This window comes from Eptesicus fuscus, chromosome 17 (genome assembly GCF_027574615.1).
Source record: "Eptesicus fuscus isolate TK198812 chromosome 17, DD_ASM_mEF_20220401, whole genome shotgun sequence".
NCBI lineage: Eukaryota > Metazoa > Chordata > Mammalia > Chiroptera > Vespertilionidae > Eptesicus > Eptesicus fuscus.
In genome coordinates, this window is record NC_072489.1 from 18,442,234 (window position 1) to 18,454,773 (window position 12,540).

General features: G+C 58.0%; 1 protein-coding gene across 1 annotated transcript in view; it reads right to left on the reverse strand.

Moving 5' to 3' along the window:
- Positions 1-767: 767 nt before the first annotated feature.
- Positions 768-12,540, reverse strand: part of UNC5B (unc-5 netrin receptor B) — a 79,552-nt gene continuing 67,779 nt past the window's right edge. The window contains exons 5-17 of the mRNA XM_008145413.3: positions 12,290-12,470; positions 11,198-11,365; positions 10,200-10,364; positions 9,968-10,000; positions 8,025-8,219; positions 7,341-7,730; positions 6,664-6,751; positions 5,404-5,572; positions 5,041-5,274; positions 3,493-3,642; positions 2,710-2,874; positions 1,820-2,001; positions 768-1,090 (exon numbers count right to left, since the gene is read on the reverse strand). Coding sequence (XP_008143635.2) covers positions 925-1,090; positions 1,820-2,001; positions 2,710-2,874; positions 3,493-3,642; positions 5,041-5,274; positions 5,404-5,572; positions 6,664-6,751; positions 7,341-7,730; positions 8,025-8,219; positions 9,968-10,000; positions 10,200-10,364; positions 11,198-11,365; positions 12,290-12,470 — 2,286 coding nt within the window. The 3' untranslated portion in view covers positions 768-924. The remainder of the gene's footprint in view (positions 1,091-1,819; positions 2,002-2,709; positions 2,875-3,492; positions 3,643-5,040; positions 5,275-5,403; positions 5,573-6,663; positions 6,752-7,340; positions 7,731-8,024; positions 8,220-9,967; positions 10,001-10,199; positions 10,365-11,197; positions 11,366-12,289; positions 12,471-12,540) is intronic.

Here is a 12,540-nt window from a genome sequence, read left to right on the forward strand (position 1 = left end):
CTCCACTCCAGGGCTCCTTGGCTTTATGTGCGCAGCGTCTGCTTAAGACTTTAGAGCGAAACGTGTACCATTTGAGCCTTTACAACTGGGACACGGAGGCCTTGTAAAAACCAGTCCAAGATGGGATCAGCAGCAGCAAAGTGCTCCACGTTCAGTCTCTCTCTCCTCTCTCTCTCTCTCTCTCTCTCTCTCTCTCTCTCTCTCTCTCTCACACACACACACACACACACACACACACACACACACACACACTCGCTCCTGGCCAGAACCATGAGCACACCCACACTCAAGAAAAGAGTTTTCTATTTTTTTGTGTGTTGTTTTTTCTTTTTCTTTTTTTTTCTTAAAAAGGACTTATCCAAATACCTGGATAATAAATCATTTGCGTTTCCTAAGAAACGGGGTTTTTCTTTTCCCTTGTGGTTTTGGTGTTTTTCTTCTTCCGGAAGCAAGTTGCTTCCTTTCCTTTTAGCTTTTGGATGGAGAAAGCATGTGTACTTGACTGATCTTCAAAGAGGAAAATGGTGTGAAGACAGAGGGCTTAGGGAGCAGGGAGAAATCATTAGCTGAGGAAGAAAAGTAAGAACGAAACGAAAACAAACCAGGGCTGCAGGTAGAGGGTGGGGGTGGAGGGAGGGCCACCCCCTTGCTCCCCTGTTTCCAAAGGCCTCAGCCCACCCTGGTTTCTGCACGAAGGACTGAGCCAGGAGAGATGGTGGGGGCGGGGGGGGGGGCGGGGAGGAACACCAGAGTCCATGGATTCCTAAGGCTGGTCGTGGTCTGGGGCAGGGCAAGGCAGGAGGAGGAGGGTGACTCCGGCTGTGAACTGGGGGGGCAGCAGAGGTGAACTGCCACACAGGAGGTGCCTGGACCTCCCTGCACCCGCCTCCTGCCAGTCCCTAGCAGCCCGCAGTCTGGGGCGGCTCAGCAGTCCCCGTCGGTGGCCATGGCCACCAGCATCTCACTCTTGCCCATCTCCTCCAAGGCACTGGCCAGGCTGTTGAGGTCCCCGTCATCCTGCTGTAGAGCTTCCCAGAGGTCCAGGATCACCCCCGTGGGGCTCGCTTTGGTGGCAAAGTAGTTCAGGTACCTGGCGGAGGGAAGAAGGGTAGTGGACTGCCCCAAAGCTCAACACCTCCCGAAGCCTGGGTGTGGGGAGAGCATGAGGAGGGGGACGCCTGGGGGCTCAGCCCCCCAATCCTGGGTCTGAGTCCCAGTTCCTCTGCTTGCAGGCTGTGTGGCCCTGGGCAAGTCACTGCAGCTCTCTGAGCTTTAGTCTCTTCAGCTGTCACATGGAACCTGTCTTGCTCATCACCATTCATCACCTCATTATTATCACTGAAAGACACTGGTCCAGGAGTGGCTGTAGAAACCAGCTCTCCATTTTCTCTTCCTCCTACCTCCAACCCTGCCTGACCGGCCCCGTGCGCTCCTGAGAGCAGGGAGAAAGCCTCAGACGTCTTCGTGAACCCCACCCATTTCTACTAAGATGTCGTAAACCTGGCATCTGCTCGATGCAGGTTTAGGAAGTGGTTTCTCAGTAAGTATGACATCATGATAATGGCTATTATTGCCACTGCATTTACCCAGCATTTTAAGTTCTCCAGGAAAGTTCTGACACCAAGCTGTCTCTGTTCCTCAGCACACGGGTGCTCTACCTGCTCCGTCCTGGGCACCGGGGTGCTGACGACGCTCACACCGGCTGGGCCTGGCCTCATCTGACTGCCGCAGGCCAACACGCTAAGCACCACGCCTCTCAATCAATGGGCGTCTCAGACTGAGCACACTCAGGTGGCCAGGTCTGTGTCCCAACACTTACCGGTCCATGGAGAGCTTCTTCGCCAACAGGCGCCAGTCGTTGCCCCGCGAGTTAGGGGCGTCCAGGCTGTTGCATATCTTCTGGCGGATGGACAGCGGGATCTTGAAGGCATAGGGTCCCAGCTGGGTGGTGAGCGCGCTGCTGGGAGCAGAGCAGAGGGCGTCCAGGGAGCCAGCGGGTGTCTGGAAGGGCAGGGGGCAAGAGTGAGAGGGGCAGAGGAGGCTCTAGTCAGTCCCCACCTGCCCCGGACAGGCCGCAAATGCTTAGTCAAAGGCCTTCTCCCCTAGAGGCTCAGCTCCTGTGGGCCAGGGCTGCAGGCCTGACCCCCAGCCCTCAGGGGGCGCACCAGGCTAGTGCACTGCCCAGGGTGAATGCTAATGCAGCCTCAATATCAGGAAGCCATGAGGAGCCCAAAGTCTAGAACAGGAAGTGACCTGCCATGATCACATGCCAAACTGGTGGCAGAACTGGGCCCAGGCCCACAGCCAGTGCTCTCCCCACTGCACCGCCAGGAAGGCCCAGCACTGCCCCCTGGTGGCCTGGCTTTCGTGGACCTCAATCCAGGTTTATAGGGGTGCACAGCTGCAGGCTGGGGCCGAGCAAGGCCCTGACACAGGTCCATGGTACCTGCCCTCCCTGAAACCTACTTTTTTCATCTCCCGGGGGATCACTGGATTTGTTTCCCTGGTGGCTGTGGAGATTGAGTGAGAAAATCTAGGTACAGTACATGCCAAGCACAGGGTCGGCACTCAACAAATGGTAGATGTTGGCAAAAAGTGCCCAAGTCCCAGCTCAGACTTGGGGGGCATGTCTCAGTGTGAGATGGCGTTTCCACTCAGATGTGGGGCGAGCATGGGGTGTGCATGCCGCCCCCAGCCCTCCAGCCTCACCTCTGCCAGTGTGGTGTGCAGCTGGAATATCTGGCCCTCCCCCTCCACCTGCCGCACGCAGATCTTGCAGGTGAACTCCGTGGCGGCCAGGCTGTGCCTCTCCAGGGTGAAGGTGCAGTGAAGGGCCCTCTGGCTGCCACTCCAAATGTGACAGAAGGGGATCTCCTGGGGAAGGAGGGAGGCAGGTCAAGGAGACAAGCCCAGCCTGCCCTGGCCGCCGGGAATGACGGCAGAGGAGGTAATGGGGCCAGGGCAGGGAGGGCTGGGACCTCTCAGGGGGTAGTTCAGGCCTCTCCACCCAGTTCGGCAGAGGAAGAGCTGATCAAGGGCCCTTCAGCTGAGAAAGGGAAGAAGGAGGCACAAGCCTGAATGTGTGTGTGTGTGCGCATGTGTGCCTGGGGCTGGGGAGCCAATGGACTCAGTGGTGTCCCAGGCGGATGGGGCAGAGGGGTGTGACCATCGTAGGTAAGTTTGGACTGTCTGCCAGGCGTGGGTGCTCTTGGGGATGGTGAGGCCTCTTGGAGGATGATGTGGGAGACATCTGTGCAAGGGAAGTGTGATCGGGTGGGAGGGGAGTGTGGCTGTCAATGGTGGGGGTGTGCCTAGGCACAACTGGGAGGGAGCCTGGCGAGGGGGGTGGGAGGGAGACAAAGATGGAGGGGCAAGGCAGCAAGGCTGAGGGGGGAGCAGAGCCTGGGAGGGGAAACTGGTCTTCCCTGGGCAGATCCCCACGTGTGCCCCACCCCAGCCCCAGCTCTCCCCATCCTGCAGCCCGGCCCTCACCTGGTATTTGGCCAGCAGCTTGCTCCTCCAGTGGGCGTGCGGGATGTCGTGGAGGGAGAGGCGCAGGTTATGGTAACTGTCCTTGAACAGCAGGGGTTTGGGCTCCTCCACGAGGTATCCGCCCAAGGTCCGCTCCAGCTCCAGCACCTCCTGTGGGTGGGACAACAGGAAGGGGGAGCCCATCGTACTTGGCCAATGGGCCCTTTCTTACTGCAAACTTGGGGGTTGGGACAGATTCAGGCAGAGGGCAGAGACCCACCTGAACACAGGGCTGGGCATTTGGTAAATGCTCACAGAAGGCTTACTTGTGGATATGTGGACAGCAGACAGGAAAAAAGCGGGTAGGTAAGTGGACAAATAGTGGGATGGATGTATAAATGGATTTATACATAAATGGGTGGATAGATGAACTGATGGATGGATAGATAAATGGATGGATAAACAGATATGGATAGAGACAGAGATGGATCTACAGATGGATATACAAATGGATGGTTGTAAAATAGAAGGACAGGTGGAAGGACAGGTAAATGGATGGATGTGTGAAGGCTGGATGGACAGAGGGACTGTTGACTGGAATGGTATGTAGAGGGATGGGCAGAAAGTTAGATGGATGGATGGATGGACAGATGGACCAGGACTGAGTAACACAGAATGCCATCATGCCAAAATGTGGCAACGTCCCTCTTAACCTCCACTCCAATCTCTGAGCAAAGCAGGACATCAGCCAATGGCCCAGTATGAAGAGATCCAGGCCACCAGGCCATTCCCCAGGAGTCTCCAGCCCATTTGGACCTCCCGGAACTTCAGGCCCGAGTGGTCCCAGCAGGCGACACTCACTCTCCCACGAGGCCTTTTCACCGCTGTTGCATCATCTGGCAACTCAGAGTCACATGAGACTGGGAGACAAAGAAGCTGGAAAGGCGCACCTGTGAACAGGTGTCCTCCAGGTCGATGCCCCTGCTCCCCGGACAAGTTCCAAATCCCTTGGCACGGCCCCAGGAGTGCTGGGAAGCTGAGCTCGGCCTGTCTCGGCCCATCCTTCTCCCTCACACGCTCACACCCTCTGCACGCTTCAGTCCCGCAGAAAGACACACCTGCCTTTGCAGAAGCTGTTGCCTCCAGGAATGCCCTTCATCCTCTATCCGCATGCCTACCCGTCCTTTGGAGCCTGCCAGCTCTGCTGGGAAGCCTTCTCAGACCCCTCCCCCAACCCCGGGCCCTGGACGCCCCTTCCAGGCGGGTGCTCCCTCAGTCCTCTGAACGACCACCATCAGAGACCACCAGTCTGCCTCCCACCTCCAGCCTGGAGATGGGTGAGGGCAAGACCTGTGCCTGATCCCTCTGTATCTCAGTGTCTGATGCCATTTCAATGTTTGAGGAATGAATGAATGAATGAATGAATGAGGCTGGTGATGGCGGAGGGTGCCTGAAAGATACCATGACCTTGGGGAGGGGAATACTAGAAGGTACCATGCAGCTGGCTGGCCAGGGGTGATGTATCTACAGTGTGCCAGGGCTGTGCGGGTACCTGTGGCCTGGCCTTACCTTCAACGCCACAGGTGTGTCCTCCAGGCAGTAGACCCTGAGGCTGTACTCCAGGGACGTGCAGAGGGCTGGGGCGAAGATGGCCAGCTGGAGCCGCTTGACTGCTGAGCGGGAGTAGGACTCACCCGTGAACACGTAGGTGCCCAGCTGGTCTAACAGGATGTGGCAGGACCTGGCCTCCAGCTGGCAGTAGCAAGGGGTGTCCAGGGTCTCCTCATCCAGGGTCACCACCTCCTGCAAGGTGAGAGTAGGGGGTGGGGAGACAGGTCACAGTCAAGGCTGTGCAGGGTCCATCCAGGTCGGGCCAGGGGAAAGGAGGCTGGTTCAGATGGTGGGCCCGGCCCCGCAGCTGTGGCTCCTCACCTCCCAGTGGCCCTGGTGGGTCTGGGTCTTGAGCTGGAAGATCCAGTTGCTGGCACTGACTTCGGCACAGTGGGGCACCGTGAGGATGACGGGGCGGCACAGCAGGAGGCCTGTGGGCCCGCAGGTCACCGAGGGGCTCAATACTGTCTGGGTCCCTTCCAAAAGTGGGCTGGGGACAGGAGGCGGCAGTGAGGGGAGGCCGAGCGCTCAGCCAGGGCTTAGATGGGTGCTGGGCTCCCACCTCTGTCCCTGTTCCTGGGTGACAGAGGGCAGGTCTCCACCCCTGGGCTCCCAGAGGTCAGGGGTTAAGGAGAGGCAGAGAAATGGCATAACCTGCAGATTATTTCCAGATTTTTGCTATCATACTATGATGTTCTCACAGCCAAACCTTTGCTCACATTTCAAAGACTGTTTTTCTTTTTGTTTTTTAATTTATTTTTATTGATTTCAGAGAGGAAGGGAGAGAGATAGAAACATCAATGATGAGAGAGTTATTGATTGGCTGCCTCCTGCATGTACCCTATTGGGGATCGAGCCCGCAACCCCAGGCACGTGCCCTAGACTGGAATCGAACCCGGGAACTTCCAGTCCACAGGCTGATGCTCTATCCACTGAGCCGAACCAGCGAGGGCCCTGTGGAAGGTTTTAATGGGCTGCTCCACTGTCCTCTGGGAAGCTGGTACGGCTCCACACTCCTGCCAGCATGCCATGGCTGCGCGCCACACTTTTGCCGGCATGAAGGCATTCTCGTTTGAAATATAAATCTTTACGAATTCATGAAGCAAAAAAAACTCGCAATATCTCATGGCTGTTTGAGTTACTATTGGACTACAAATTAGGTTGAACAATTTCTCATAACCTATTGGCGTGTGTGTGTGTGTGTGTGTGTGTGTGTACATGCGTGTGCATAACAAAGAGTGTGTGTAAATCACTTGTTCATGTCCTTTGCCCGTTTTTGTACTGAGATGTTAAATTTTTTTCATTGGTCTCTAAAACCTCTCTGCATCGTAAGGAGATTAGCCCTTTGTCATATTGTGGCTAGCTTGTAAATTGCCTTTCAAGTTATATGATTTGTTGTGCTGGTTCTGCATGTTTTGGATGTGGACATAATATCTAGCAATGTTTTCCTCGGAGGACTGGCGCCGGCCTAGGATCAGGCTCAGGAGGGGAGAAGATGATATTTGAGCCCAGGGTAAGCAGGCAGCAGGGAGAGAGGAAGAGCAGGAGGCATCCCGGGCCAGGGCTGGGGTTTCTACTCACAGGGCGTTTTCTGCCTTGTTGATAAGGAGGTACATTTCGTAGAACTTGCCCTGGGGGATGGCTCCATTGGGCACCAGCAGGCTGACCCCTAGGGGGAGAGGGAGGTCAGCAGGGAGGGGCTGAAGGGAGTCCAGGAGCTTTGAACAGGTGGTCACCAGCAGGGGATGGGAGAGAAGGTCTGGAGACTGGGTGCAACGAGAGGCCTAGCCACTGACCAGAGGGCTTGTCAGTAACACGGGCCTCTGGCGTTGCAATGGGGTAGAGACGGAGCAAAGACCTGGCGTCTGAAGGTCCCAGTGCTGCCTCCAGCCTTGGGTATGACGCTGGGTAACTGTTAACTGATGGTTTTGCACCCTTGAGATGGGCGCCTCTGCCCTTTCTGATGCCAAAACCTAGGACAGCACTGTAGTTTTGTGATTACAATGGGGCATTCTCCCCCACTTAACAGATAGAGAAAATGAGGTTTAGAGTGTGGCTGGGCCAAGGTTCCCCTGCCATAGTGAGGCAGAGACAGGCTTCGACCCCAGACCTTCTATTTTATAGTCACATCTTCCCCCTGGGCCTCTCTTTCCCCATCTGTGAAATGGGGTCAGGGAAGGCCTATCTTCTGCTGGGTGCTGGGGTTGTCCAGAGGATGTGCCAAGGCCACGCTGACAGGCAAGCGGAGAGGAACCCACCTGTGCCGGGGATGCTGAGCCTCCCGCCCAGGCAGCCAAAAGTGCCGCTGACGCTGCTCCCCGGGTCCCGGGGCAGGCCCAGGAGCTGCTGGGAGCCGAGGCTGGCGCTGCGCAGGTGCATGAAGTGGGTGTCCCGGGAGAAGTCGCCAGGGTACGTGCCGGGCGGCAGGACCCCCAGCAGGTCAGCCCCATCTGGCAGGCCTGAGCCGGAGCCGGTGGTGCTGGAGCTGTAGACCTTGATCTTGAGGCTGGGCAGGGGGTCCAGCAGGGGCGAGTTGGTCATGGGGATCTTGTCGGCCGAGTCCTGCAGGGCGTACACGGGCCCGCGGTAGATGCCGGCACTGGCAGTGAGGTCGGGAGGCACAGAAGGGTGCAGGAGCTGCGGGTGGTCTGCAGAGGTGGGGTACAGTCAGACCCAGACGTGCCTCACTGGCCCAGCCCCACATTCTGCTCCTGCCAGGGACCCACCTGTTGCAAACCCCCACCCAAATGTCCAGCTGCAAAAGGCTTCGCGGACCCACCAGGCTGGGTCACCCCTGTTTTCCTTTTCTGCATCTCTCTAATCCAAACCAACCCACGGAGTCAGCTCTAGAACCAACTCTGGAACCCCAGGAGGGAGTCTGTCCGCTGCACCCCGCTGGGTGCCCTGTCCCCACCTGCCAACCAGGTGTCCCCGGGTCTTACTGGGCCGCGCAGTCTTGAAGTTGACGGGGTGGAAGCCTCCGGTGAGGGCGGCGGACGAGTCGGTGATGTCAGTGTCCAGGTCACGGCAGTTGCGGCGGTACACCACCACCGCCACGACCATGAGGACCGCCACCACCACCAGGATGGACACCACGATGCCGGCATACAGCGCCACGTCCCCCGAGGACTCCAGGACTGCGGGACGGGAGGGCTGTGTGAGGGCAGGAGCAGAGGCCCAGGCCTGGGGGAGCCAGGGAGACCCAGGGTCCCTAGGGAGGGTCAGGGCCTGGGTTCTAGTCCGATCCCAGCCACGACAGGCTGGTGACCTCAGGCAAGGCTTGAACCTCTCTGAGCACCAGTCTTTCTAAGTACAACGGCCTCAAAAACCTCTGGCCTGCTCCCTGCTCAGTGTGGCAAGGAGAGGCAAAGTGACTGGTCACTCCCAGGAGTGATTCGTGGCTCACTGCTGAGGAGCCAGGGCCTGTGGCTCAGTAATCCGGCCACAGTTTGTCCTGTCGGAGCTGAGATCCAAACTAGAGTCTCACTTGCAGCCCGTGGCAAATCTCCAGAGGACCAGAGGGCCAGGCTCCCCGCCATGTTTGCAAGGGGTGGCTCCGACCCACCCGGCTCCCGCTCTGTGCGGAGGGGTCGGAGGTGGAGGTGGAGGGGCAGGAGGGGGAGCAGGTGGAGGGGAATGAGATGCAGGGCAATGGGGTGGAGAGGAGGTGAGCAGGTGGAGGCGAAGGAAGGGGCTCAGGGAGGCGACTGTTGGCTACACTCCCCTCCCCCAGGCAGGCCACTGGGCTGGAGGACACAGCGCTGGTGGGGGCAGGGCAGGCTGCTGCACAGCTGGACTAACTCCACACAGCGGGCAGGAAGGGGTCCGTCCGGTCGAGACTCAGGGACTAAAGGAGGGCTGGCCAACAGAATTCCCATGATGATGGATGAAGACACTATGTCTGAATGAAGACACACGACAGCCACCAACCACATGTGGCCACTGAACAACTGAAATGTGGCCAGTGAGACTTAGGAACTGAATTTCTAAATACGTTTAATTTAATTAAGGTGAATAGAAGTTTAAAGAGCCATACTGGACAGCACAAGATAATTGCTGTGGGAGTTCCAGGCGGCATCTGTCCTGTCCCTGAGCCCTCGGGGAGGGCACCATGCCCGCCCACTTCTGCACCTTCTGGTACCCCCACTGGCCTCAGCAGCCCTCAGGGATGGACCCCCACCCCTCTGGGGGCTTCTACTCCCAGGGCTGGGCTCTGCCTCCTGATGTCCCTCTAACCATTGGGGCCACTGGCCTGGAGATTTACACTCTCTAATCAGTCAACAGCTCGGCCCCCAGTGAGCTGGGGGAGGGGCTCACTGCTGATTTTATGACTCCAGAATTATTTGGAAATTGTGGTTTCATTACAACAGGCCAATCTCCCCAAGTGGCTTTACTGCTCTGCAGTTAACGCAGTGCAGCCTCTGGGGGCTGGAGGACAAGCCCTCGGGGCTGACGGCAGCCCAGGGAACTCGGGAGGCTCTGGCCAGCTGCTGGGGCACAGAGTGGGGCACCGTGATGGACAGGTGTGGGCCTGCCCCCTGGCCCTGGTCCAGAGAGGAGGCCAAGGGGATGGGGCTGAGAGCAGCAGGTTTGCCAGGAACACATCCACTTCAAACCTGGCTGGACCCTGGGCAAGTGCCTTCTCAGATTTAGCTTCTTGTCCCGTATTGTGAGGGTCAAGATGCTGCCCCAGGGCCTTTCTGTCAGCCCAGGGTCTGCCTATCTGCGTGTAACGGAGGCGAGACACCTACAGCGGGTCCTAGGAACCCCGCGGAGGGTCGGTGGGCAGGCACCTTCCACTCCCCCTGCCCTGCCCCCCACACCCTGGAAAAGCCAGCCAAGGAGAGCCCCAGAGGAAAGAGGACAGCCATGAAATGGGACTTACGGTGGCTTTTGGGGTCACTTAGAGTTTTCTTATCTGTTGAGGGAAATAAAGGGAAAGACGATGACACAGGTGGCAGGGAAAGGTGGTAGAGAAGGCGACGGAGAATGGCCCGAATGGGATGATGGATGTGGTGGGTGGGCAGAGGCCCCGAGGGGCTGTTCCGCTGCAGGCTGGGCACTGAGGCCTGGGGGTGCGGCCGGGGTGTCCCTTATCCGTCTTCCCGAGGACTCACTCTGCATGCACAGCCCGTCGGTGCAGTTCTTGGAGTCGAGCAGGGTCCCGCTGCAGTCTCGGCCTCCGTTCTGGGGTGGGGGTGCCATGCACTCTCGGCTGCGCCAGTGGGCACACTCCGTGCTACAGGCTGACCACTTGCTCCACTCTGTCCACGCTCCATCCACTATAGGAGCATAGCAAATGGTACATGAGAACACATGTACACATAAACACACACACACACACACACAGACACACACAGTTACATGCATAGAACACAAGACACCATACAGGCCATACAGAGAAATCCATGCCACATCCACACAGCCCCATACCAACGCAGAGCCAGGTGTGCCCGGTGGGCAAAGAGAACACAAGTAGATGCATAAAGTCACACAGAGGCAGCCCAATGCACAAACACATACACAAGGATACAAATCCAGTAAATACCACACCACTCGCAGAAACATGTAACCACAGGACACACAGCCAGACAAGCAAGGACGGACACACAGATGGAGAGGCAGTTACACAAAGACAAAAGGAGAAGCGGATGAGGGTCAGCAGCCATGGTGTGCCCAGCTGGTTTGCTCTGAAGAGTGTCCTGGATCAGGGTGGGGTTTCCTTGGGGCATGGGGCGGCCTGGGCGAGGGGCCTGTGGTGGTTTGCAGTCAAGTACAGGACTGCAGGCGCCCTAACTCCAGGCAGCTCTGGGACCCTGGCCCAGGGGGCTGGCACCCTCAGTGTAGAGGGCAGAAGAGCCCACCCCTCAGACCACAGCTCAGCTCCGAGCCTCTGCCTCGTCTCTTCAGCAGCCAGGGAAGAACAAAGGTCAGAGGTCATAGCATCTAGCCCGGCCTTTTCAGCCAGCTGTGGGCCCTGGGACAAGCACCTGCTGTTCCCCACGTGGGGAGAGAAAGGCTGTCCTGACTCTGGCAAACACCACAGCAGAAGACAGGGCTGGGGGCTGGGCGTGGGCTTGATGTGGGCAGGGTCTCACCTGGCCAGAGGCCTTACCTGGGCACACAGTGGTGCAAGAAGTCTTCTGGAAGGCCTGGCCCTCACAGAAGGCTCCTCCGTTGAGCGGGGTGGGGTTGGTGCAGGTCCGTGTGCGCTTCTGCCAGCCGCGGCCACAGCGGTTGGAGCAGGGCGACCACTCTGCCCAGCTGGACCATCCACCGTTCACTGCAGGGGGCAGCAGGTGTCACCCCAATGGCCTGGCTCTGTGACCCCATGGACCCCCAAACCCTCTCTCTCCAACTTGGACAAGTCTTCCGCTGAGGCTGGCCCTTCCTAGCTGGACCCCTCCTGCCTGCAGGGCTGGGCACTCAGATACCAGCAGGCAGACCTGGCTGCAACCTTCAGCACCAGAGGGGACCCTCGAGGTCATGGTCTAGTCCCCGCCCCCTTGTAACATGGCAAATGGAAGTCAGAGAGGGCTGACACCCAGGATCTCCCGTGAGTGATGGGGGACCTGGGACTGGAACCCAGTGTGGGGTTCCTTCTACAACATTCAGGGAATCTCAGGTGTGGCTCCGCCCCTCCCACCCAGGGGACAGCAAGGAACAGCCTTCGGGCCTGGCCAGCAGCCCCTAACTCTGCTAGGGCAATGGGCTAGGGCAGTGGTCGGCAAACTGCGGCTCGTGAGCCACATGCGGCTCTTTGGCCCCTTGAGTTTTTAGCAAAGGCCAGCTTAGGAGTACCCTAATTAAGTTAATAATAATGTACCTACCTATATAGTTTAAGTCTAAAAAGTTTGGCTCTCAAAAGAAATTTCAATCGTTGTACTGTTGATATTTGGCTCTGTTGACTAATGAGTTTGCCGACCACTGGGCTAGGGTATGGGGATCCCGACTGGCCGTGCCCCATATCTGACTCTGAGAGAGCTGGGTCTTCTCCTTCAGGGGCAGGAAAAGGGTCTGAGAAGGGACTCAGGGGGCCTCACTCGACCACTAGTTTTGCTACGTAACCTTGTGGGCTTCAGCCTGCTGACTTGTTGCCCAGGGTCCGGCTGTGTCCTGAGTAGGGCGGGTCAGGTGGCCATCTAGCCCTGGGCTGCCCGTCCCCGCCCCCCCACCCGGCCATGCCTGACCCCCCTCTGGCCCGCACCATAGACGATGATTGTGGCCGTGGTGCTGCGGCGCTTGGCCACGATGTTCTTGGCCACACAGGTATAGTTGGCCGTGTCTGACAGGCGGGCCTGGCGGATGATGAGGTTGTGGTCAATGGTGAGCAGGAAGTTGGAGTCCTGGGTGGGGTCAATGATGTCCTCATTTTTGAGCCATTCTACCTGCAGGAACAGGGTGGACGGGCATGAGGACCCAGTGTCTGCTCCCTCTCTGGAGTGTTAGGGAGGTCTG